Source organism: Gopherus flavomarginatus, chromosome 2 (assembly GCF_025201925.1).
Source record: "Gopherus flavomarginatus isolate rGopFla2 chromosome 2, rGopFla2.mat.asm, whole genome shotgun sequence".
Taxonomy (NCBI): domain Eukaryota; kingdom Metazoa; phylum Chordata; order Testudines; family Testudinidae; genus Gopherus; species Gopherus flavomarginatus.
Genome location: NC_066618.1, coordinates 121609096 through 121636185, shown reverse-complemented (window position 1 = coordinate 121636185; position 27090 = coordinate 121609096). Strand labels below are relative to the sequence as shown.

Below are 27090 nucleotides of genomic sequence, written 5' to 3'. Positions count from 1 at the left end.
AAACACCCTGGTCCAACGATGCCATATGGGCACCCCTGAACGGGGTGTGATGTGAGGTTCTGCAGGGATAGGACTGGAACCCAGGTCTGTGGGATGGCCAATGCCTCCACGCTCTTACCCGGTGTTAGGATATAGATATTCAGGTCTGTCTGCAAAGGCCTATACTTTAAGAATGTAGGTGTATTCTTATTACTAAGGTAGTTATAGAGATATAAAAGAAAGAATCAAAACCACTGTCTGTCTGTGTAAGGGCCTTTTCTTACTGTGACAGTCTGAGCCCTGTTCTTAGGTTAAGGCATTCAGCTAAGCAGCAGAGGCAGCCATAAACTGGGAAGTGAAAGGTCACACCCTCACATTCCAAACTAGTTACATTAAAATAAGGTGCTATGGGGCTGTCAGGAATACAATCCTGTCCTGATATTCCTATCACCTCCAGAGAAAGGGAAGAGCCTAGACGATGTAAAAGGAAACTTAGTTTGATAGCATCCTGTCTGGCAAAAACTCACTTATCAATAGCTGGGACGTAAAATCCTCATTTGTGTATAGTTTTATTACTGTAGTCTCCACTTCCCTATTGTTTGTCTGTATAATCTCTGTCTGGTTCTGTGATTGTTTCAGTCTGCTGTACAATTAATTTTGTTGGGTGTAAACCAATTAAGGAGGTGGGATATAATTGGTTAAATAATTATATTACAATATGTTAGGATTGGTTAGTTAAATTTCAGTAAAATGATTGGTTAAGGTACAGCTAAGCAGAACTCAAGTTTACTATCCAGTCTGCAGTCAATCAGGAAGTAAGGGGAGGAATGGGAACACGGAATGGGGGTGGGGGAATTGGAATCATGTTTTGCTAAGGAGGTGGGGGGGGAGATGGGAACAGGGACATAGGCAAGGCTCTGTGGTGTCAGAGCTGGGAAGGGGGACACAGAGAGGAAACTGGAATCATGCTTGCTGGAAGTTCATCCCAATAAACATCAAATTGTTTGCACCTTTGGACTTAGGGTATTGTTGCTCTCTGTTCATGCTAGAAGGACCAGGGAAGTAAGCAGATAAAAAAACAAGCCCCTTAACACCCAGCATCTATGGTAGGGTGCCACACATTACCACACAAATCCTGTGGGGATAAATACCACAGGAATTACCACCTTGGAAGGCCAGGCTGACAGTTTCCCTCATGGCTAGACCATGCACTGTATTTCAGCCTCAGGAGGAGTTCCAGGAAGCATCTGTGCAACAAAACGGATCCCTGTCAGCCGTAGCATAGACCTGCATCTCGGCTTGCTCCGACTCCTGACTCCTGACTCCCAACTCTGGCTCTGATCCCTGCCTCTGAGGTTGACCCCTGGCTTGTCTCCTGACTTCAGTTCTGACCCTTGGCTTGACTCCTGTCTCCAACCACTAAGCCTGATTCCTGGTTCTACTTGCTAGGCCAGACCACCCATGTCCTGCTCATAACATATTCCACCCCCAGTATCCCTGGGCATACAACTGTGCATGGGGAAAAACCTACTCCACGGATACTAGGCTCCATTCAGCCTCCTCCCTCCCCCAATTCATATGATCTTGGGATAGACAAACTCATGAAAGGACCCACCAAGAGACTCAGCCAGCAGAGGTAGAGCCAAGCTGCTGCAGCAGGGACCATCAGACACTGATGATGTTGTCAGTGCTGTTTCCTACACCTGCTTCCTACAATTTTTACTCTGGACACTCTCTCCTTTGCATTAATTTGGCAGTATAATTCAATTCCCTCCCGCCCTCTTCATCTCACTGCACCCCACACTCATATAGCTCTGCTCTTGTCTCACTTCTCCCTTACGCTATCCCCTTGCCCTCCTCATCATCCTTTCTGATTGCCTTACCCCACACCCTGCAACGTCCCTTATCCCTTCCTACAGCTGTTTAGCTAATCTAATCCCAACAAAGCCCACTCCCCAAAAAATTCATGAACTCACATATTTGCAGACCATCATACTGTTCACTGTTTGTGTTATATCTCTGCCACACATTCTTTTTCTGTCTTGTCTACTTGTACTGTAAACGTTGAGGCCAAGACTGTCTCAGACTCTGTATACAGGGCCTAGCACAATGGGATTTCTAGAAGCTACTATAACACAAATATCAGATAATAGTTAGTAGTAATAATAGAACTTGACACAAAGTATCGGGTGAAGTTCTATGGCCTGTGTTACGCAGGAGGTTAAATGATTTAAATGGTCATTTTGATCTTAAAAAAAAAAAAGAAAGAAAAAAATCTATGACATTTATACAATTACTTCAGGGTGCTGCAGGTATGGTTCCTCCCTTCCAAAGGAGCTTAACTCCATCCTATCATTGCTGGGGGCTGGGGTGCTTATATCTTGACCTAACTTTATGAATCTATAACTGACTTCTGCCTCACAATGCAACTAAATTGACATATAATATATGCTCTATCAAGACTGTTTCGGAAGCACTACAACTAAGCAACTTTGTTCTAACTACTAACCTCCAAATTAAATCTATTCAGAAGTGAAGCTCAGGGTGGTTTCTTGTCAATTTAGATGTGATTATTCATATACTGTGTGTGTCAAAAATTAGCTAAATGAAAACACTGTTTTTCAAGGCACATTAACTGCTGTTTTTAAAAATGTGTCATTTCTCCTGGACTAAACATTCAGGATATGTAGATGTACTTACCATCACTGCCAGGCAAGAAGGATAAGCAGATATCCATAACAAATCCATTTCCAAATTCCAGGGTCTGAAGGCAATTAGCTGAAAATTGATAGTAAAGAATGCTGAACTCACTCTACCAAATTAACGCTGTAGGGGGAGGGGACAGCACCCTTATGTTTTGGTTGCTTAACACTTTCCATTACAAAAAAAAATCATGCACCCCACTGAGAACCTGTTACCTCCACTGGTCAGAGAAAACATTTGATTTTGGCAAGGGACCTCCATGGAATTAGGGAGGTGCCTTTTGCTGGCCTTAGTAAAATCCATGGAAATCTGAGTTATAAGCTAATAAAAGTTATTTCCCAGAGCATCTTATATTGTACAGTTTAATTCTGGCAGCATGACAATAGCACTACATGTTCTAAATCCCTCTCTGGATGGGCCTCATCACTGCAGCATGCATTCACTGCACTGGGACAGAAACTCAGCCTGTCCTCTACCAGAGCAGCTGCAGCGGCAGGAGGGAGAGGGAGATGAGCCACACTTTTCCCCCAACCACCCTACAGATCCAGCAGTGGCCCAAATGGCTCAGCACGCTAAACTAAAGGCAACACCTAAGGTAAGAGTTCCCCCATATCTCAGGGGCAGGATTAGGAAGAGATGCTTAGCCCTGCTGCTGCTAGAGTGTGGCAATGTGGGGGAAGAGACATGTAGAGAATTAGAATGTTTGCACAGGAAGATGGGGGATTTGTTTTCTGGGTGAGTACTTCTGTTTAGGCAGTTCCCTGTTTGTTTGATCTAGGAAAGAAGCTATTTCTCTGACGTGGTCAGGTTAAAGGGAGATCTCTATGGATGAGAAATAGTGGTGTAGATTGCCTGGGGCAGATGTACATGGGGTGTGGAGGAGGTGACTAGTTTGGGAGAACCAGAAACAACTACCAAATAACCATCAAGTTTTGAACCTCAACATTTTGCTTGTATGTTGTCTATTATTATTTGATTAGCCTATTAAGACTAAGTTCTTAGGGCAGAGACTGACCTTCTGTTCGGTATGCACACAGTGCTTATTACAATGAGGCCCTGATCTCCGATCGGGACCTCTAAGGTCGACACAATAAAACAAAACAAAACCCCACAACTGGGAACCAGGAAATTACAAGTTCTAGACTCACTCTTCTACCAATTGGTCCTAACAATTCTGTACCCTTCACAATCATTATTATTAAGCAAAGTGTCACTGAAAGGTTACATATGCTGGAAACAGAACATAGATCTCTAATATGGAAAACCAAAATATTACACATTTAGCTACACTAGTCTGCTACGCTGTCTGTAAAATCGGGCTACTCATCCTAAGGTAAGCAACCCATCATTTCCAATGCAGAGGAGAGGACAACCAACCAAGCAGATCAATGCAGACCTTGTCTTCGAGCTGGCCCAGAATGCTACCTTCCTCCTTCTGAAGGCTCAGGAGGACAGAACAAACACTTAGCTTTCCCTGTGCCTCCTGGTCCATCTCTGCTGTGTCTGAGATCCTGCACCTCAGGCCTTCTGGTCCATGTGGCCCCAGCTGCCGTGTGGAGAAGCAGAAAGGTGCTTTCTGCTCCGGTTGGGCATTGCCTAGGTACAAGAGATACCCTGTTTGGAAGAAGCAGTTCATGAAGAGATGGCTCCTAGAATCCCTGGTTAAAAGGAGCCCAGGAATCTCTGGGTTTTTTGTTTGTTTCTTTGTTTTGAGGAGACAGGGGGTTGCTTGTTTTGTTTCAAGTTGAAAATTGCTTTTACCTCATTTTTCTTTTGAGGCTTGAAAAGAATCCCCAAAGCCCTGCCAGAAGCAGAGACCCTCGGTCTGCCTCCTGCATGGACTCTGTAGTGGGGCGGCTCCCCCACATCAGCAGAAAAAGAGTTAAAGTCAGCCCTGGGAGAAAGTTGTGGTTGAGAGCTGCTAAGCTGGGCTGATTGGGGAAGTGGCCACAGCTGGGCCATGCCCCAATCGGGCCACAGCTCTCCTGTATAAAAAGACTGTGAACCAGAGGCCCAAGAGAAGGCTCTCTCCAGGCTGGGAGACAGCAGGGCCTGGCTGAATGCAGAAAGGGTACTAGAAATGAAACAGGGCTGGGGAGAGCCAGAGGAGCAGGGGAGCTCCAGGCTGGCAACTCCCCATGCTGCAGGGCCTGGTCCAAGGCCCCTGGAGGTACTGGGTTGCAGGGAAAGGCAGCAGCAGCACAGGAGCCAGCAAACAGAGCTGTAAACAGGGGAGTTTCAGTGGGAGTTTGCGGGGGAGACTAAGAGAGCTAGGCAGAGGAATAGACAGGCCAGTGAAGGGAGTGGGTGGTGTTCTGTCAATGTCCTGGTGCCTGTTGGGGGTTTGTTTTGCTGTAGGTGGTGGTGGTTTGCTTTGGTTTGCGTTTCCTGGACTAACAAGTGTGAGGTGGGAAGGCTATGACCGATACAGAGGCAGCAGTGGAAATCACAATGAGGATGACTGGATGTGGAAGCTGCGGCATGTACATGATCCTGGAGGGGGTACCTGAAAAGAGTTTTCTCTGCATGAAGTGCCGCCTGATAGAGCTAATGGAAGAAAAGATCCGAGGATTAGAGATGCAGGTGGAAACTCTGGTTGAGTTTAGAACGGGTTTCGAGCAAATGATGGAGCAGAGACATGAGGAGGCTGAAGGGAAAAGCTCAGACGTGCAGATGGAAGCAGGACCAAAGAATTCTGAGGGGAGACTGCTGGGTGAGGAAAGTGGATGGTGGAAGCATGTGACTAAGAGAATCAGGCAGAGGAAAAGACGGGCTAGTGAAGGAGAAATAGAGCTCTGGAACAGGTTTACAGAGTTGGAAAATGAAGAAGGGGCATAGCAGGTGGTCACTGAAGGTGAGAGGGCAAGGAATAGAAGAGTAGCTAGTCTTATAGGAAGAGGGGAAGACTCAATGGAGACAACAACATCAAACATGAGCCCCAGGAGGATACGGGATGGGTTGTGGAGGACTGCAAGGGACTATAGAAATCAAGAGGACTTGCAGCCAGAGGGAACAGGGGATAGACCAGAGAATCCCACTGTCACCAGGAAAAGGCAGGTCTATGTGATTGGGGACTCCTTACTGAGAAGAATAGACAGGCCTGTAACCAGAGCTGATCGGGAGAACAGAAGGGTGTGCTGTCTGCTGGGTGCTAAGATACAGGATGTGGACCTGAGGCTGAAAAGGATCCTAACGGGAAGGGGAAAGAATCCGCTGATTGTCCTTCATGTGGGAACAAATGATATGGCTAGATTCTCACTGAAACGTATCAAGGGAGACTATGCCAGACTGGGGAAGACGCTTAAGGAAATTGAGGCTCAGGTGATCTTCAGTGGGATTCTGCCTGTCCTAGAGAAGGGCAACAAAAGTGTGACAAGATTATGTCGATCAACAGATGGCTCAGGCAGTAGTGCTATAAGGATTGCTTTGGAATGTATGACCACCGGGAAGCATTCATGGATAGAGGAATGTTCTCTTGGGATGGAGAGACACGAGGGCCAGTGGACAGCGGCCTGCAGAGGGCACTCTGCGCTAGAAAGAGCTAATTCCCTCAGAGGACCAGCAGGAGGTGCTGCAGGGGTGAGTCCCGCACATTTACAGGCTCAAAGGCAAAGAACACTGGAGAATTCCAAAAAAGGTGCAGTCCTAGCCCCTGCATGCTGCCAAAATTATTAGTGTGCCATCATACTCCAAGGAAAATGGGATGCCAAACACTTCACACTGCTGGATATGAGAGAGGTATTTTTTCTAACTGCCATCCTTGCAAATTCATCCTGGACCCAGGGTAGGTTCTATTTTATATAAATGCCAATGGTTCTGCAGGGCAAATAAGATCTTCAGTTACACCCATGCAATCCCCTGACTTTCAATGAATTTTAAGAGGTCTGACTGAATGACTGCTCTGAAGAAACAGAATCCAGCTTACACCCTGTCTTTAGCAGAGATTCTTCTGAGACTTTAGTGTACTAGAGGTACTTTAACAAGTGTACATTCATCCATTTTTAGAGTTGGTCTTTAAGCCATCCCATTGTGTCTACAGTATTAACAGTAAGGAAAGTTACCTTCTGAACCTCGTTTGGACCAGATTCTAACAGTAGAGTCAGAAGCGGCAGAAGCTATTAGTAGATTTAATTCTGTTTTTGACTCATCTGTCTGGTACATAGCATCCACAGCACAAACAGCTTCTGTGTGGCCTTCAAGATGAATGCATTTCACAAGCTGAACATGACAGAAAGTTACATAAGATTAAACATAGAATAAAGATAAAACACTTAACAGAAAACACGAAACTTTCAGGCATGTAGACATCTAAATTCTTGGAAATGTTTAGAAGAGAGCTGTAATGGTTAAATATGAAAAGTAACAACTTATGTGGGCTAGCAAGTTTCACACTGTCCCCACTGGCGCTATGTTGGCTGGAGACACTCTCCCACCAACATAGCTTCCGCTTCTCGCTGAGGTGGAGTAATTATGCAGACTGGAGAGCACTCTCCCATAGGCATAGAGCATCTTCACCAGATGCACTGCATCAGTGCAGCTGCATTGATGTAACACTGCGGTGTAGACTTGTCCTGAGTGTGTATTTAGTGTCCAACAACTTCTTAATACAGGATTGCTGCAATTTTCTGCAAATCAAACTGTTTCCCCCAAAAAAACATTTTTAAGCCATAAATAATTTATGAAATTAAACACAAAACATACTGTGACTGATACATTTCATAATCACGATACCAACAGATTGAAAAGAAAAGCTTGCAATCCTGTAACTAGTTAGGCCTAGTATTTGTTTTCCACCTACAGAAACATCTGGCACCTTATCTTAATCTAGCCTATTACATAGTTTCATGAAAACCAATTTAAATATATTAAAAGTGCTTGATTGACAGTGGTCTGGCTAAACATAGTGTAGGTCTTTTGAAAATTGACTAAGCTCTGAATTCAATTATTACACCTTCTATAACTTAGTTCCATGGTTTCCCACCACTGTCGTGCAAACAACTCTGACAACCTCCTTGGCACACAGGCTTTGGGAAAGAAATCTCTAAGTGCTAAAAGATCAAGAATACAGTTTGGCTTAAGGTCCATCAGTCACATTTCAGCCTCTTCTTCATGTACTGAGCTCAACCATTTACATTTGTATTTGTGATCAGTAAGAGAAAGGTTCTATAGCATCTCCATCTTTTTGGATTATTATTATTACCGTACTTTATCCTTCTATGGTTCTAGTTTCAGGTTTTGGTTAATTAGCTAAATTGAGACTTCCACTGAGTATGGAAAAAAGTCTACAATCTGTCAGTCTGCAATCTGTCCAACTCCTTCAAAATCTTCCTTCAATTGCTTTTGTAAATTTAGTGCCTCTCTGTATTCTCTTGTGCAAAATACATGCTACATTTTGATCACATCCCTTCTCATATTGGGTGCAAATGTCTTTTTTCAAATCCTCTTTTTTCAACCAACAGGGAGACTGATTCTGACTAAAATAGAATTTTTGAATTTCCATAATGCACATCAGGACTGTGTTAGGTATAACTTCTTATTCAAGAAGGTTTAAACCCTTGCAGCCTTCAAACCATCTTTTCCACACTCCTCACATTTGTCTATTCTTCTGGTAATAAAGGTCCCTATAAATAAATGCTGTATTCCAGTTGTGGATTCAGCAGATCCAACTAGAGAAGACTGAAGAGAGATACAGGAATGCTGTGCCAGACACACAGAACTATAGAAAAATGAGTCTCACACAGAGAGTGATGAGATTACGGGAAAGAAGTATACTACATGATGTCAGAAAACGAAGCTTGGAGCAGCGAGAGATAAAAGGCTTTGAAACAAGCTATGTAAAGTCTATGGATTTTTTGTAATTGAATCACTAAAAGAATTGCAGCAGAAATATTTAGAAATAGGATTAAAGGTAATCATGTGACAGAGGATAGCAACATTATGCTGATACAAAAGTTCAGAGAGAGACTTGGAAGAGGCATATGAGAGTTGCAATAATCTAAGTGAGATAAAAAGCCATGATAAAGAGTTCAGAAATGCAGAAAGAAGTAATTTAATTTACTAAATATTTGATGAGTACTACGCTTGAAAATTAAAATTGATGAAGTGATAGTTCAAAAAGACAATAGGAATATTTCTGCTTACCTGCTTATTCTGTGTTTCCCATACAATGAGCTGTTTATCAGATCCTCCAGAAATTAATTCCGTCTCAGCAGCTAAAAAATATTTTTTTAAATTATGTGAACACCTACTTTTAATTGCTACTATAAAATAAGAGTTATTTCAGTCACAGAACAAACAAAGCTACTTGATGTGTATTACAGAAAATTAAATTTCCCTAAAAACATAAGAGTTGTGATAGCTAAGAATGCTAAGTGCTGTTCAAAACTAGACAGACATTGAATATATTTGGAAAAAAACCCCAAACTCACAAACATTAATGCTTGTGAAGTTTTATATGAATACAGTCAAGGGCATGCCACCTCAGCAGTTCGAGCAGTCTCAGGCCACTGCCTCCTCCCCCCACCCCCAGCGGCAGACATTTGGGTCAAGGGCTAAGGGCTGGGGTACGGGAGGGGGTGAGGGCTCTGGGTACCACTTACCTTGGGGGGGAGCTCCCCAAAAGCAGTGACATCCTTCAGCTCCTAGGGGTAGGTGCAGCCAGGGGGCTCTGTGCGCTGTCTTTGCCTACAGGCACTGCCAACCAGCCAATGGCAGCTCTGAAGCCAGCACTTGATGGCGGGGCGGGGGGCGCAGAAGGCAGCGCTTAGAGCTGCGTGGCCGTGCCTCCATCTCCACCTAGGAGCTGAGGGATGTTGCTGCTTCCAAAGAACACCCCCCTCCCGCCAGCACCAGCAGGGTCCCGGGCTGTGCACTACCGCCTGCCCCTCCCCAGCACCCTCCTGGGTCCTCCCCACAAGCACCTGTGGTACCCCTAGGCTGCTCCCCTCCCCAAGATTTAGTCAGGGGTATACAGTCCAAGTCATGGACAGGTCACAGTCCATGAATTTTTGTTTACTGCCCATGACCTGTTCATTACTTTTCCTAAAAACACACATGACTAACATGTAGCCTTCCTAATGACCTCTTGATCTGGGTCAGTTCCTCAGATTTATCACCTAAAAAGAACGGGCCAGGTGTGGGAATTTCCCTCGCATCTTCTACAGTGAAAACTGAGGCGAAAAATTCGTTTAGCTTCTCCACAGTAGCCTTATCTTCCTTGAGTGCTCATTTAGCACCTCAATCATCCAGTGGCCCTACTGATTCTTTGACAGGCTTTCTGCTTCTGCTGTACTTAAATTATCTGCTGTTCATTTGAGCTTTTGGCTACTTGCTCTTCAAATTCTTTTTTGGCCTGCCTAATTATACTCTTACACTTGACTTCCCAGAGCTTATGCTCCTTTCTATTTTCTTCACTAAGATTTAACTTCCAATTTTTAAAGGATGTCTTTTTGCTTCAACATTTGTTGTTTAGCAATGGTGGCACTTTTTGTTCCTCTTGCTACGGGTCTCATCAGGCCCTGCTGACTTGAATAGATCTAACACAGAAATTTTCTTTAACCTGTTCTTTACCTATTTGGGGCTTGCGTTCCTTCCCCCTGGTTGTCAATATTAATTATACAATGCATTTAGTACAAAGCAATGTTCCCACTTCTTCATATAGAAATTTAGTAACCACAAAAATTCTCAGAAAAAAATAACTTTCTCCAATCAACAGTTAGGAGGGGAAGGATGGGAAATAGTGCTTATAATGGAAATGTAGATGTAATTTTAATAAAGAAGTCGCTACACTCCCTCCATACTTCCCCACCCCATCTCTCACACACACGCACACACCATTAATTGTATTTTGTTTATTTGTACAGTGCTATACAATTTTGCAGAAAGCCTTAAAGCAGAAATATATATTTTAAAAGGTTCACAAAGGGACATTGCTCTTTGTGCTTCCTATACTTACAATCTCTTCAGCTATGTTTCCTAAACATTTTCAGAAGACTTTTTTCAGCAGAGATCATGACATTCTCAAACTTACATATTGCATGCTGCAATTTTTTACAGGTATTGCAAGACAATAATACATAGAACTCCAAACTCCAAGAACAGTCTAGAAGCAGGGCCATGTAATGCATTACATTTTCAAAATATTTGTCAAATCTGCTTCAACACATTTACAGTTTGCCAATGTTTTATTAAAAAATAAAACAAACAACAAAAGTATTCAGAGGAGAAATCAAATGCACTCTCATCGCTCTACCCCGGGGCATGGAACACAGAGTATGATTAAATATCCATTGAACTCAGTGGGCAGATTCCCTTTGATTTTAGTGGGTACTGGATGAGGCCCCTGAAGCTTTGCAAATTTTATTTATTTTTAAAGATGACTAATTTCACATTTACCAGTGAAGAACTCCTTAAATATTGTGTCCTACTTTGTTTTTTTAATTCCATTTTAAATTAGTTTTATAATAGTTTTTTCTGTTTCCCTGCTGTTGCATATAATGGTCTTTTCAGCAACAGGGAGTAACTTGTCACAAAAACACCAAAAATGCCCTCTTAAAGTGCCTGAGGAAAAGCACTGAAATTCCCTCCCCTCACAGGAATGTGTACCTCATAGGTAAAAACAAGAAGAGCAACTGACCATTAAAAAACAAAAGAAAAGAAAAAAAATCAATGAAACTGATTATGTACAAAGTATTGTCAAATCCTCAAAGTAAACACAATGAATATTAGAAAAATTACTGTAATCTTTTAATTGTAATCTTAGTGATTACCTCTCCGTATAACATTTCTAATAAATATGACTTTCAAGTTGTCTGTACCCTTTGAAGATGCTGCAGCACTCTCTACCACCACTTGGATTCAAGTTCCTCCCTACTGAAAAAGCATGGGGACAGAGGAAGAACTGTTCTAAAAAACACACTTCACTCCTCTATTTAAAGAGCTTCAGTCACAGGTACTAACCACCAATTATGTACTGTGAAGAACAGAAACATTTCCCCACAGCAGTTTAGCTGTTTTCCTTCACAGCCAACTGGGAAGCAGCTGCGGAGCAAGTAGAAGAAAAATAATCTCTTTTAATATGCTCTGTTATAAGCTCAAAATAAAGTCACATTTCTCTCTGAAACTTTCTATCTGCAGTCCTTACCAGTCACACTTAAAGGTCCAGATCAGATCACCACCCTGAGATTCACATAGGAATCCTCCATGCACAGATCTCTCACTATGTGGAACTGGAGCTCAGCTGCCTCAGTGACACCATAGTGTCACTCTCCCCCCGGCCCCCTCAACCCCAGTGCACACATCCCAGACTCTTCAGAGGACTTTCTGGCTGGTCCACAGACTGCACAAGGAGTTGAGGGGTGGAGTTGAGGCAGATTGGAGCACCAGGGGGCTGGCTGGTGTAGGATACACTGTTCTCCGTCTAGCCCAGCACAATATACACAAGAGTTATTCATAGCACTTGGGGTCTTAACTTTGAGTATCCTCCAAGTATCTTAGCAGCTACTAGGGTCCACCAGATTTTTGGATGACTTTTTCTCCGGCCAGGAAAAAAAACAAACCTTGTCCAAGTAGGATGAGGTAAAGAATATCTACGAGGAGATTTCCTAATCATATGTCCCCCCTGTCATAAACAGATAGCTAAGGGTTAATGTCTTTTTCACCTGAAAAAAAGTAACCTGAAACACCTGACCAGAGAACCAATCAGGAAACCAGACTTTTTTAGGTCTGGGTGGAGAGAAGTTTGTGTCTGAGTTCTTTGTCTTCTGCCTGTCCCTCTCGGCTATGGGAAGGATTTTTCTATTTCCTGCTTTCTAATCTTCCGTTTCCAAGTTGTGAGTACAGAGATCATAATACAATAGGGGTTATTGTATTTTCTTTTGTATTTACATGGTGTAGTTGCTGGAGTGCTTTGAATTGTATTCTTTTTGAATAAGGCTGTTTATTCATATTTCTTTTAAGCAATTGACCCTGTATTTGTCACCTTAATACAGAGAGACCATTTTTATGTACTTTTTTTTCTTTTTATATAAAGCTTTCTTTTTAAGACCTGTTGGAGTTTTTCTTTAGTGGGGAACTCCAGGGAATTGAGTCTGTGCTCACCAGGGAATTAGTGGGAGGAAGAAGTCAGGGGGAAATCTGTGTGTGTTAGATTTACTAGCCTGACTTTGCATTCCCTCTGGGTGAGGGGTGAAGAGAGATTAGCTCTCGGTACTTCTGTTTTCCAAGGCTGGAAACGGGGAGGGTGGAATCCCTCTGTTTAGATTTACGAAGTTTGCTTCTGTTTATCTCTCCAGGAACCCAGGGAGGGAATACCTGGAAGGGAGAAGGGAAGGGAAATGGTTTATTCCCCTTTGTTGTGAGACTCAAGGGATTTGGGTCTTGGGGTCCCCAGGGAAGGTTTTTGGGGGGACAAGAGTGCCCCAAAACACTCTAATTTTTTGGGTGGTGGCAGCTTTACCAGGTCCAAGCTGGTAACTAAGCTTGGAGGTTTTCATGCTAACCCCCATATTTTGGACGCTGAGGTCCAAATCTGGGACTAGGTTATGATATGGTGCGCAGCGTTTGTGGGAAAGATAGAATCCAGAAGCCAGTAGGAATATTATATTTTTCTTTTCTCTGCTAGGGGCTTTTAAGCAGAGAGAAACAGTTTGGTTTTAAAAGGAACCAGAGAGAATTTTTTTTTTTTCTCTGCTCTCTCTGGCAGTTTTTGGCTTGCATATTAAGCAAGGAACCATTAAGGGACTATTAAGGGTCTTTTGTGACAATAGCACTCCCATTGAGAGTCATTACCAGCACTATACATATGCAAATAAAGTGGTTTTTCTGGTTTACTTTACATTGAAAACATTAGCTAGAGGAAGAAAGTTAAAAAGGCACTGTTGACCCCCCTGCAGGTTTTATCATAGCCTCTATCCCAAGATGATTATAACAGATTATTAGCGAAAAAAATCATTATTTCTAGTTTTACTTTCTGCATCAGACAGTGCTTTCTGTAAAGTCCTTTTCACTGTCTCCCTCTATTGGCTTTAATTGTGCAAACACTTAACATCTGTGTAGTTTATTTAAAATTATTAGCCCCATTAAAGTCAACGGTATTACTCAAATTAATAAAATTATACATGAGTTTAAAAACTTGTTTTTACTGAAGAGTTAACTCAGGACTTGTCTACAATGGGAACTTATATCAGCACAGCTACATCTCTCAGGGCTTGTCTACATCAGAAAGTTGCAGCGCTGGTGAGGGAGTTACAGCGCTGCAACTTTGAAGGTGTACACATCTGCAGGGCACCACCAGCGCTGCAACTCCCTGTTTGCAGCGCTGGCCGTACTCCCGTTTTGTCTCGGGTGTAGAGGATCCAGCGCTGGTGATCCAGCGCTGGTAATCCAATGTAGACACTTACCAGCGCTTTTCTTGACCTCCGTGGAAGGAGGAAGCCTCTGGTAATCAAGCTGGTCTCCTTTCCCGGTTTGCTCTCTCGTTCCCGGAGCCCAGAGCAAGCAGGTCTCCTTCCCTGCGGTTTGCTGGGTGGCTCCGGGAACGAGAGAGCAAACCGCGGCGAAGCGGGTCTCCTTTCCCGGTTTGCTCTCTCGTTCCCGGAGCCCAGAGCAAGCAGGTCTCCTTCCCTGCGGTTTGCTGGGTGGCTCCGGGAACGAGAGAGCAAACCGCGGCGAAGCGGGTCTCCTTTCCCGGTTTGCTCTCTCGTTCCCGGAGCCCAGAGCAAGCAGGTCTCCTTCCCTGCGGTTTGCTGGGTGGCTCCGGGAACGCGAGAGCAAACCGCGGCGAAGCGGGTCTCCTTTCCCGGTTTGCTCTCTCGTTCCCGGAGCCCAGAGCAAGCAGGTCTCCTTCCCTGCGGTTTGCTGGGTGGCTCCGGGAACGAGAGAGCAAACCGCGGCGAAGCGGGTCTCCTTTCCCGGTTTGCTCTCTCGTTCCCGGAGCCCAGAGCAAGCAGGTCTCCTTCCCTGCGGTTTGCTGGGTGGCTCCGGGAACGAGAGAGCAAACCGCGGCGAAGCGGGTCTCCTTTCCCGGTTTGCTCTCTCGTTCCCGGAGCCCAGAGCAAGCAGGTCTCCTTCCCTGCGGTTTGCTGGGTGGCTCCGGGAACGAGAGAGCAAACCGCGGCGAAGCGGGTCTCCTTTCCCGGTTTGCTCTCTCGTTCCCGGAGCCCAGAGCAAGCAGGTCTCCTTCCCTGCGGTTTGCTGGGTGGCTCCGGGAACGAGAGAGCAAACCGCGGCGAAGCGGGTCTCCTTTCCCGGTTTGCTCTCTCGTTCCCGGAGCCCAGAGCAAGCAGGTCTCCTTCCCTGCGGTTTGCTGGGTGGCTCCGGGAACGCGAGAGCAAACCGCGGCGAAGCGGGTCTCCTTTCCCGGTTTGCTCTCTCGTTCCCGGAGCCCAGAGCAAGCAGGTCTCCTTCCCTGCGGTTTGCTGGGTGGCTCCGGGAACGAGAGAGCAAACCGCGGCGAAGCGGGTCTCCTTTCCCGGTTTGCTCTCGCGTTCCCGGAACCCCCCTTGAAGCCGCCCAACAGCGCTGCAGTGTGGCCACATCTAACACCACTTGCAGCGCTGGTTGCTGTAAGTGTGGCCACTCTGCAGCGCTGGCCCTATACAGCTGTACTAATACAGCTGTAACAACCAGCGCTGCAAAACTTTAGATGTAGACATGGCCTCAGTGGTGTGAAAAACGTATATCCCAGAGAAATGTAGCTATGCTGACATAACTCTCAGTGCAAACAGCACTAGCTACTGCCTCTTGGGAAGGCAGATTACCTATGCAGAGAGGCAGTAGTACCCACTGCTTTAACAAATTTAGTGTGAGTACAGCACCAGTGCACAGTCGCCATTCACACCCAGGGTAGGCTAAACCAGGTGTCAATAACTGAAGTTAACTCTGAAGTGAAGCCATACCTCAAGTATTTGCAAGATTAGGACCACGCTCAGTTTCTCATTTGCATGGGTCTTTTGCCAAGCAACAGGAGGGAGCAGCATTTTTGTAAAATAGCAAAGCATGATTAAAAATCAAATGAAATCAAAACTGAGAAGTGGATGTGGAGTCAGTTACCACACAAACAACTATTTAATTCAAATTTTTAAATTGACAAGATTGCAAGTTGACAGCATCCTGGATTCACCAGTTCTCAGATGAGCACGTGAAAACTAAGAATCCTGTTCTAGCATAGAACAAAAGTGGTATTTGTAAACACAGCTTGCTTAGTACTTACAGCCATCTTGCTTGTGAATCCACTGCACACAATTAACCCTACCAGTGTGACCATTCAGCATAGCAACTACTCTTCTTTTCTGAGAAAAGAAAGAAAACATTTAGTTGCTCAACTGTTTTTGAGGAAATTTATGTTTTATAAAAACAAGGACAGGTGAGCCACACTGCCAAAGCTTTAAGAAGGGACATTTATCTAACAACTTCCTGATGTGTTGGAGAGCTTGCTCAAGAAGGAACAAGTTATAGAAAAAAAGATCAAACACCTTCTTGATGTTAGTGTTTTAATGGCAGGTGGGTCCTTCAACCACTCAGGGCAGTCATGTGGCTGGCAGCCTGGACACCAGAAGCAAAGTGGAGAAAAGGGAGATGGAGGGAGACACACAGACCCCCAGCCAAAGGGAGGCTGAGTGAGGAAAAACTGCTCTCTGTCTTAATTTGCTACTTATGGTATATCACACGAACTCAGCATACTCAGTAACATCTGCTGAAGCCACAGCCCTTCACCCTGCCTTTACTTGGCATTGGATTCTGTCGACTGCTTTTTACATAAGTTAAAAAGGGGCAAAATAAAGGAGGAGGGTGGCCGGGGGGGTGAGCACAAGACGGAAATTGACTGGCCAGGGGGTTCAGGCACACGGAGGCAGGGTTAGGATAGGGGCTCAAGGACAAAACCAGGGATGGGGGATAAGAGCTGGGGTTAAGCCCAGGGATGAAGAGCTGCCAGAGAGTGGCAGAGGACAAAACCCCAGCACAGGCAGGGACAGAGAGGGTAACAGTTACGCCAGTGGACTGAAACACCAGTGTTTGCAAAAATAGGGTGTGGGGGCAAAGGGGCTTTTTAATTTGGGCAGAGGGACTTTTTCATTTCCCCTCCCAAAGGACAGTGCCTCTCAGCATGGGCTTCCTACTGGGTTATTAAAGGCACAGGCATCCCAATGCCTAGTCACCACAGCTCCTCTCTGGCTGATGTAACTTACTAAGGTGCTGCAGGAGACTTGATTCAGTGAAATATTTTACATACACCCCTTCACAAACAAAGAATCCCTTATCAGTTTATATGAGTGCATAAAGTATCTTAGCAGTTCACAAACTTATTTGCTGCTGGGATTCCCTGAATTACTCTTAGCACTACATCATTTACCTGTGTTATTGTGCAGATGTGTCACTGTACTATTTAATTTATATTTTAATAAAAAATACTCATTAAAAATATGTATAAGTACTTGCTAATAGATGTCCTTGCTGAAACTGTGTTTCTAGTCTTGCACTTGCTTTGTTGTGTTAGCACAGTAAATGAGGCTGCAAAGTAAATGATGTTTAAAAGCCCTCATTCAATTAAGAAGTAATTGATACATATGTACACCAAGCAGGGTTCTTTGGAAGCTGAAGACATTATGCTTCCATCCCATACCACTGTCAAATAGGAACAACTTTACATACCAGTAACTGATACAGATTCCAATTTGCTACGGCTTTTACAGTAGCAGAGCAGGTCAGATAGCAGTTTAATATCAGTAACTACTACATGTAGCGAATTTAAGATTGAGAGTTTTCACATTACACCAGCTGCTCTCACAGGGGCAGGCACTGACGGCAGTGCCAGGAAACCCCACCCCTGCGGGCCAGGCCCATCTACACACAGAACTGGCCTCGTTAAAACATGGGTTTCCATGCCGGGTAAATGCTGCCAGCCCGAGCACATGAACTCGGTTCCCCAGTGCGCATGCAGCTGAGGTGGCTCGTGGCCAGCACATTAAGCAGAAGGACTGGCAAGAGCTGATAACCAAGTCGCTGTGGGGTGGGGCTGCAATGAAAACGAAGCAGGGAGGCCCAACAGCACCTGCGGACCACTAGAGGTTGAACAGACGGGGGCCTCGCCCACTGGGGTGCACGGTGGAACTCCTGAGACCAGCAGACCCTGCAGCAGCCCTAACTGGGGGATAAATGAGGTCACCATCCCACCCCCCGGAGTGAAACTAACTTAAAGCAGTGGTACTCAAAACCAGGATGCTGCTTGTTCAGGGAAAGCCCCAGGCATGCTGGGCCGGTTTGGCTGATCACGGCTCCCACTGGCCCCAGTTCACCACTGCAGTCCAATGGGGGCTGCGGGAAGGGCGGCCTGCGCATCCCTTGACCCGCACCGCTTCCAGCAGCTCCCATTGGCCTGTAGTGGTGATCCGAGGCCATTAGGCGCCGTGATCGGCCAAACCTGTGGACGCAGCAAGTAAACAAACTGGCCCAGCCCACCAAGGGCTTTCCCTTAACAAGTAGCGGACCAGTTTTGAGAACCACTGACTTAAAGGACTTATCGGTACGCCAGAGTCCTGAGTGGGAGCAGGGGAGAGGACGGGACAGGGGACAGAGCCTCAGCCAGAAGGGGGCGGGGCCTCAACTGGAACGGGGGGGTGGAGAGCTGTTAAATCCCCAGGCCCTTTAAATCACAACCAGAGCTACCAGTTGTGGAGGTGGCCAGAGCCCCGGGGCTCAGGCTTAGATTTAAAGGGCCCAGGACTCTGGCCACGGCTGGGAGCCCCGAGCCCTTTAAATTGCCAGCTGAGCCCCAGCGCTCCTGGCCACCATTGCTACCCCAGGGCTCCGGCAGCAGGCTCCAGCGGTGACGCAAAGGACCCTGGGCTCGAGCGCCTGGAGCGCCGGGTCCTTTAAATCGCCGCCGCTACCCCGGGGCTCCGGCAGTGGGGTTCTGCCGGCAACATAAAGGGCCCAGGGGTCCGGTCCCTGCCGGGAGCCCCAGGCCCTTAAATCACCAGCCCGTGGAAGCCCCGTAGGGTCAACTTTCACCTCAGCCCGCCCCTCACCTCGGGCTCGTAGAGCGCCACGGAGCGGCAGGTGCCGAAGGCCAGGAGCCCGCCCCGCCCCCACGACACGGCCCCGCCGCCAGCCCGATTCGCGCAACAGGCAACATGACAGACTCTCAGGGGCGCCGCCATTTCCCTCGCGCACCGCCCCTTTGACCCCGCGCGAGGCGGCTACGGCGCCCGCGAGGCGCCAGCGCGAGAGGGCGGGGCTGTGAACTGCAGCCGGGCTGTGCAGTCCCTCAGCCTCACTCTCACCCACTAGTCTGGCCGTCGCTACGCGCACGCGCAGCGCCAGCCTCTCCAACCCCGCCCCCGGAGGCCTGGGGCCCCACACTCCCACACGGGGGGCGGGAGGGGTTGCGCAAGGGGCGGCCCGACGCCCGCCCGGACTGAAACTGGCCCCGTTCACATCACGCATGCGCGCAGCGTCGCGCTGGCTTGTGCGGTTGAAGCCCGGGCTGGGCCCGTGTCTGGGCTGAGATCGCGTCCTGCCCCGCTCGCTGGGGTGGCCCCGGCAGGTGGGTGAAGGGCGCTGGGCGGTCACGGGGTGAAGGGCGCAGGGGAGCTCGCCCTGCGCTTGGAGAAGTTTGTCTGTTAAAACTACCCAGCCTGGCTTGGTCCGCCTGTTCTGTTGGGAAACGCTGCCTCGGCTGTGTGCTGCGGATCTTCTTCAATATGCATTGAGATTTCGAAGGGAACAGTCCCAGGAACATAAAGTCCGAGTTTTCTCATGGTGGAAGTGTCGCTGGAATAGAAAAATATTTATGAATAAAAATGGAGTGACAGATCTGCTTCGTGTTACCAAAGATGTTTACACAGTGTTGTAGGTTTGTTTTGTACACCTTGTAAATGTGTGCTTTTAACTATAGGCACACAAGCCACGTTAAAACCTGTTATGGTTGCATAGTCAAGTATTCAGAAATTAGAAAATGTCAGAATTAACGTTGGTGCTGCATTCTTAATTCTGCCCTTCTGTGCAAATGCATTGTGATACACTCTTTAATTAAACTGCCACATTTTTATCCCTGGGACCTATATCTCATTCAGTGCACAGGATAAAAAGTGCTTGGTGAATGAAGCTATTCAGTATTTTTATTTATCATCATTCAATGTGTGGCTCCTATGCCTAATTTAAGAATATAAGAATGGCCGTACCAGGTCAGACCAAAGGTCCATCTAGCCCGGTATCTGTCTACTGACCGTGGCTAATGCCAGGTGCCCCAGAGGGAATGAACCTAACAAGCAATGATCAAGTGATCTCTCTCCTGCCATCCATCGCCATCCTCTGACGAACAGAGGCTAGGGACACCATTCCTTACCCATCCTGGCTAATAGACATTTATGGACTTAACCACCATGAATTTATCCAGTTCTCTTTTAAACGCTGCTGTAGTCCTTGCCTTCACAACCTCCTCAGGCAAGGAGTTCCACAAGTTGACTATGTGCTGCATGAGGAAGAACTTCCTTGTATTTGTTTTAAACCTGCTGCCTATTAATTTCATTTGGTGACCACTAGTTCTTGTATTGTGGGAATAAGTAAATAACTTTTCTTTATCCACTTTCTCCACATCACTCATGATTTTATATACCTCTATCATATCCCCCCCCTTAGTCTCCTCTTTTCCAAGCTGAAGAGTCCTAGCCTCTTTAATCTTTCCTCATATGGGACCCTCTCCAAACCCCTAATCATTTTAGTTGCCCTTTTCTGAACCTTTTCCAGTGCCAGTATATCTTTTTTGAGGTGAGGAGACCACATCTGTACACAGTATTCAAGATATGGGCGTACCATGGATTTATATAAGGGCAATAATATATTCTCAATCTTATTCTCTATCCCCTTTTTAATGATTCCTAACATCCTGTTTGCTTTTTTGACCGCCTCTGCACACTGCGTGGACATCTTCAGAAAACTATCCTCGATGACTCCAAGATCTCTTTCCTGATTAGTTGTAGCTAAATTAGCCCCCATCATATTGTATGTATAGTTGGGGTTATTTTTTTCCAATGTACATTACTTTACATTTATCCACATTAAATTTCATTTGCCATTTTGTTGCCCAATCACTTAGTTTTGTGAGATCTTTTTGAAGTTTTTCACAGTCTGCTTTGGTCTTCACTATCTTGAGCAGTTTAGTATCATCTGCAAACTTGGCCACCTCACTGTTTACCCCTTTCTCCAGATCATTTATGAATAAATTTAATAGGATTGGTCCTAGGACAGACACTTGGGGAACACCACTAGTTATCCCTCTCCATTCTGAAAATTTACCATTTATTCCTACCCTTTGTTCCCTGTCTTTTAACCAATTCTCAATCCATGAAAGGACCTTCCCTTTTATCCCATGACAGCTTAATTTACGTAACAGCCTTTGGTGAGGGACCTTGTCAAAGGCTTTCTGGAAATCTAAGTACGCTATGTCCACTGGATCCCCCTTGTCCACATGTTTGTAGACCCCTTCAAAGAACTCTAATAGATTTACTGTACACAAACCAAACCCAGACCAGAATCATTCATTTTCTATTCTAGGGTATCCATCACCATAGTGCTTGAGTACCTCACAAAAATAAATGAATGTCTTCACAATACCCATGTGAAGGGTGGGTGGAATTGCTCTGCCCATTTTATAGATAGGGAACTGAAGAACAGCAATTAAGGCCCAAATTCACCTATGTCCATTAATTCTGAGTGCCTCACTACCTAGGTACCCAACTTAAAAAATCTAGGATGTCATTTTTCAGAGTTGCTGAGCGCCAACAGCTCCTGTTGTAAGTGCTCAACACTTCTGAAAATTAGTTTCTAGCGGTAGGAAACCTGTTGGTTTCAATAGGACCCTCAATACAAGATAAAAAGGAGTTACCTGTTCCATAACTGGCATTCTTTGAGATGTGTTGCTCAGGTGTATTCCACAGTAGGTGTGCATGCTCGCCACGTGCACCGGTGCCGGAAGTTTTTCCCTTAGCAGTACCCGTGGGGGGGAGCACCGCTGCAACCCCTGGAGTGGCGCCTCTATATAGTGCTATAAGGGGAGCTGTGCACTCTCCCCACCCTCGGTTCCTTCTTGCCAGACAACTCCGACAGAGGGGAAGGAGGGCAAGATGTGGAATATACCTGAGCAACACATCTCGAAGAACGCCAGTTACGGAACAGGTAACTGTCCTTTCTTCTTTGAGTGATTGCTCATGTGTATTCCACAGTAGGTGACTCCAAGCTATGTCTGATGGAGGTTAGTTCCCGGGTTTCCGGGATGCAATACCGCCCTACCAAACCCAGTGTCATCCCGTGCTTGGGAGACGATTGCATAATGCGAAGAAAAGGTGTGGACAAAGGACCATGTGGCAGCTCTACATATGTCCTGGATAGGGATGTGAGGTACATAGGCAGCCAGCGAGGCCTGAGCTCTCATAGAATGCGCCTTAACAACAGGCAGTGAGGGAACCCCTGCCAGGTCATAACACGTGTACGCACGAGGTGATCCGGTGTGAAAGGCGCTGGGTGGAAATCGGTTGTCCCCTCATCCGTTCGACCGATGCAATGAACAGCTGCAAGGATTTCTGGAACGGCCTGGTTCGGTCTAGGTAAAAAGCCAACACCCTACGCACATCTAGCTTGTGTAGGCGGCGCTCCTCGTTGGAGAAGTGGGGCTTAGGACAGAGTACCGGTAGGAAAATGTCCTGATCCATATGGGAGGTGGAGACCACCTTCGTGAGAAAAGCAGGGTGTGGGCGAAGCTGGACCTTATCCTTGTGGAAGACCATATGCAGGGGTTCCAGAGTCAAGGCCTTAAGCTCTGAGACACACCGGGCTGATGTAATAGCCACAAGGAATGCTACCTTTCTTGACAGGTGAGACCAGGAACACATATCCAAGGGTTCAAAGGGAGGACCCGTGAGGCAGGATAACACTAGGTCTAGAGCCCATTGTGGCACAGGGGGCCTAGCATATGGGAATGAACGATCCAGGTCCTTTGGGAAGTGGGAGGTCATACTGTGGGAAAAGACCGAGTGGCCCTTGTCATAAACAGATAGCTAAGGGTTAATGTCTCTTTCACCTGGAAAGAAGTATCTGAAACACCTGACCAGAGGACCAATCAGGAAACAGGATTTTTTCAACTCTGGGTGGAGGGTTTTTTGTGTGTGAGTCCTTTGTTCTGGGTCTTCTGCCTGACTCTCTCTCGGCTATGAGGGGATTTCTATTTCCTGCTCTCTAATCTTCTGTTTCCAAGTTGTGAGTACAGAGATCATAAAAACAATAGGGGTTATTGTTTTTTTCTTTTGAATTTACATGTCTATAGTTGCTGGAGTGCTTTGAATTGTATTCTTTTTGAATAAGGCTGTTTATTCAATATTCTTTTAAGCAAATGACCCTGTATTTGTCACCTTAATACAGAGTGACCATTTTTATGTACTTTTTCTTTCTTTTTATATAAAGCTTTCTTTTTAAGACCTGTTGGAGTTTTTTCTTTAGTGAGGGACTCCAGGGAATTGAGTCTGTGCTCACCAGGGAATTGGTGGGAGGAAGAAGTCAGGGGGAAATCTGTGTGTGTTAGATTTACTAGCCTGACTTTGCATTCCCTCTGGGTGAAGAGGGAAGTGCTTGTGTTTCCAGGACTGGAAATAGAGAGAGTGGACTCCCTCTGTTTAGATTCACAGAGTTTGCTTCTGTGTATCTCTCCAGGAACACCTGGAGGGGGGAAGGGAAAAGGTTTATTTCTCTTTGTTGTGAGACTCAATGGATTTGGGTCTTGGGGTCCCCAGGGAAGGTTTTTGGGGGGACCAGAGTGCCCCAAAACACTCTAATTTTTTGGGTGGTGGCAGCTTTACCAGGTCCAAGCTGGTAACTAAGCTTGGAGGTTTTCATGCTAACCCCCATATTTTGGACGCTAAGGTCCAAATCTGGGACTAGGTTTATGATAGCCCTGTACTGGCGGGTGAAAGGCCGATATGGCCACCAAATGCACGCTGACAGAGGCAAGAGCTAGCCCTTGGGTCCTAAGGGACAAGAGGTAATCGACAATGAGTTGGAGTGATGCAGATGATGGGGAAGTTCCCCGCTTCCCCGTCCACCTAGAGAACCTAGACCATTTGGCCAGGTACGTCCATTGAGTGGACATCTTTCTGCTTTCCAACAGAACTCATTTGACGTTCTCCGAACACCTCCCCTCTTCCTCATCTAATCACGGAGCAACCACGCTGTCAGGTGAAGCACGGCCAGGTTGGAGTGAAGGAGGCATCCCCCTTCCTGGGAGAGGAGATCCGGACAAAGCAGCAGCCTCCACGGAGGAGCCGCTAAGAGTTGCAGGAGGGTCTCGTACCAGTGTTGATGGGCCCATTCCGGGGCTTTGAGGATGACCTGCGTCCTGTCTGCTTTTACTTTTTGCAGGACTTTGCCTATCGGGGGAATGGTGGGAAGGCATAGAAAAGTTGGCCCGATCACTGAAGGAGGAAGGCATCTGAGATTGTCCCCCCTTCCCTCCCCTTCCCTGGAGCAGAACTGGGGGCAGCATTGGTTCTGGGCAGTTGCAAAGAGGTCGACCCAGGGAACTCCCCACTCTCGGAAGAGCTGTAGGGCGACCTCCCAGTGGAGTGACCACTTGTACTGGTGAGAAAAAATCCTGCTGAGGTGATTGGATTGCACATTGTGGGTGCCAGGTAGGTGGAAGGCTCGCAGGGAGATATCGTGGGCTATACAGAACTCCCATAGGCTCGGCTTCCAGGCATAGGGTCGAGGAGCGCATTCCTCCCTGTCTGTTGATGTAATACATCTCAGCCATATTGTCCGTGAGAACTCTGACCACCTTCCCACAGAGGTGCCTGCTGAAGGCCATGCATGCCAGCTGTATCGCCCTGAGCTCCCTGACGTTTATGTGTAGGGATAATTCCGAGGCCAACCATCTCCCTTGGGTTTGAATGTTCCTTATATGGGCTCCCCAGCCGAGGTCCGAGGCATCCGACACCAGGTCTACTGAGGGGGAGATTTCTTGCAGGGGGACCCCTTGCAGCATGTTGCGCAGGAGGGACCACCATTGCAGGGCAGCAACTACCTGGGACGGTATTGTGACAACCTTGTCCAGCCTGTCCCAGGCCTGGGAATACTGGGAGGCCAGCCAGAGCTGGAGGAGCCTCATTCTGAGCCTGGCATGGCGAACCACAGATGTGCATGTCATCATGTGACCGAGGCTCTGAAGGCACGCCCTCGCTATCATCACTGGGAAGGCCCTGACTGAGGCAATGAGACCTTTTAGGGTCTCAACCCTGTCCCGGGGAAGAGAGGCTGTGGCCTCTAATGAGTCCAGTAGAGCCCCTATGAACTGTATGCGTTGAACCGGAACTAACGTAGACTTGGTCTCATTTACCACTAGGCCGAGATCTGTACATGTGGACAGAAGAAGTTCCACCTGGCCCTGTATATGGGACCAAGAATTGCCCTTGAGACGCCAATCGCCCAGGTAAGGGAAAATTTGTGCCCCTTTCCTCTGGAGATAGGCTGCTACCACCGCCATGCATTTGCTGAAAACTCTGGGGGCTGTGGGAAGGCCAAACGGGAGGACCGTGAACTGGTAATGGTCCCCACCCCCCACCAGGAATTGGAGGAAACACCTGTGTCCCTCGACAATATGGATATGGAAGTACTCATCCTGGAGATCCAGGGCTGCGAACCAATCCTCCATGTCCAGGGAGGGGATGATAGGGGCCCGGGATACCATATGGAACCTGTAGCAGACCACAAAACTTTTGAGATCCCGGAGGTCTAAGATGGGCCTGAGCCCCCCTTTTTCCCTCAGGATCAGGAAATACCAGGAATAGAAGCCCTTGTTCTGAAATTCTACTGGTACCCTTTCCACCGCCTCCAAGTGGAGGAGGTGCGCCACCTCTTGTTCTAGGAGGTGAGCCTTCTTCGGGTCCCCGAGGCTCGCCTGGAGCAGGCAGGGCGGGGAGTGAAGTGAACTGCAATGTGTAGCCCTTGGAAATAGTGTTGAGGACCCACTGGTCCAATGTTATCCGGGACCACTCCACTCAGAAGGCAAATAAACTGTTGCAGAACACAAACTTTATTAACTGGGGGGTCTCCCTGGAAACAAGCCTGGTGGCCCCTTGCAAAGAGTCAAAACTGTCTCTTTCCCTGCATTTTGCCCTTTGAGGGGCCAGGCTGTGGGGCCATGCGAAATTGAGGCTGGGATCTGTGTCTCTCTTCCCTCGGTCTCTTAGGTGGGGGCTTGTATCTGCCCCTAGCAGGAGGAACTGAAGTTTGTGGCCTGGGTTTGTCCTTTGCCGGAGGGACGTACAGGTTCAAGGTTTGCAGGGTTGTACTGGAGTCTTTCATCCATGCAGGTGGACATCAGTTTGGTCCACAAACAACGCTTTCTCGTCAAAGGGAAGGTCCTGCATCAAGGACTGGGACTCTGTGGACAGTCCGGACAGGAGAAGCCACAACGCCCTGCGCATGGATATGGCAGAGGCCATCGAACGGGCTGCTGTGTCTGCTGTGTTTGATGCCGCCTGGAGGGCTGCTTTTGCCGCTGACACTCCTTCCTCTACCAGAGCCCTTAACTCCTTTTTGTCCCGCTCTGGAAGGAGAGGTTCGAACTTTGGTAGGGACCTGCCTGAATTGAAGTCTTATCAACTTAGAAGAGCTTGGTGATTGGCCACCCTGAGCTGGAAACTGGCCGAGGAATAAACCTCCCTGCTAAACATGTCCAGTCTCCTAGTATTTTTGTCCTGAGGGATGGGTGACCTTGACATTCCCAGTGGTTAACTGACTCTACCACCAGGCTAGATGCCAACTGAGAGTACAGATATTCATGGCCCTTAGCCAGCACAAGGTATTTCTTCTCCACTTTCTTAGACATGGGAGCCAAGGAAGCTGGGGTTTGCCACAGGGTAGTTGAGATATTGGCTATCCCCTGGTGGAGAGGTAGGGCCAAATGGCCCAGTGCCGAGGATGACAGTACATTAACGAGAGAGTCAGACAGCTCCTCCATCTCCTCAGCCTGGAGCTGGAGATTGGACGCCACCCACTTGAGCTCTTGGTGAGCCTTGAAATCCTCTTGTGGGATGGGCGGCGGTGCTGCTATGGTATCCTCTGGCACCGGCGGGGGCACCAGCACGGAGCCTAGGGCGTTGGACAGTACTGGTGGGTCGATCCTCAGGTCAGAGTCGGCGCGCGATGCTGTCGGCTCGAGACCTGTTGATTTCTCCCTCTGTCGTGGAGGGGAGGCCAAAGGAGCCTGAGATGCTCCTGGGACTGAGTGGGTCTTGCCTGGGCGGGGATCTGTGGCCACAGTGCCCCTTGACACCACTGCCCTTGCCACAGTGATCCGTGCCACTGACCGACATGGGTGCCGGGCAGTGCAGTTTGCTCTCGCAGAGCCGCGTGACTTGGAGA

The 27090-nt window shown here is 47.2% G+C and overlaps 1 protein-coding gene and 1 long non-coding RNA gene across 6 annotated transcripts in view; one reads left to right on the top strand and one right to left on the bottom strand.

Annotated features, from left to right (window-relative positions):
• ELP2 (elongator acetyltransferase complex subunit 2) overlaps window positions 1–18859 on the bottom strand; it is a 128881-nt gene extending 110022 nt beyond the window's left edge. For 2 of the 5 annotated variants that reach the window (XM_050938166.1, XM_050938167.1), the window contains exons 1-5: window positions 18708–18859; window positions 15893–15971; window positions 8824–8894; window positions 6744–6900; window positions 2680–2757 (exon numbers count right to left, since the gene is read on the bottom strand). In XM_050938166.1, coding sequence (XP_050794123.1) covers window positions 2680–2757; window positions 6744–6900; window positions 8824–8894; window positions 15893–15971; window positions 18708–18839 — 517 coding nt within the window. In that variant the 5' untranslated portion in view covers window positions 18840–18859. Of the gene's footprint in view, window positions 1–1145; window positions 1270–2679; window positions 2758–6743; window positions 6901–8823; window positions 8895–15892; window positions 15972–18707 lie in introns of those variants that run through there. The other 3 variants (XM_050938168.1, XM_050938169.1, XM_050938170.1) reach the window with 2 other exon arrangements.
• Window positions 18860–19181: 322 nt separating this feature from the next.
• On the top strand, window positions 19182–26400 carry LOC127043978 (uncharacterized). Its single transcript, XR_007772361.1, has 4 exons — window positions 19182–19225; window positions 23837–24356; window positions 25067–25153; window positions 26037–26400. It is a non-coding gene; the product is annotated as an uncharacterized LOC127043978 (long non-coding RNA).
• Window positions 26401–27090: the final 690 nt, after the last annotated feature.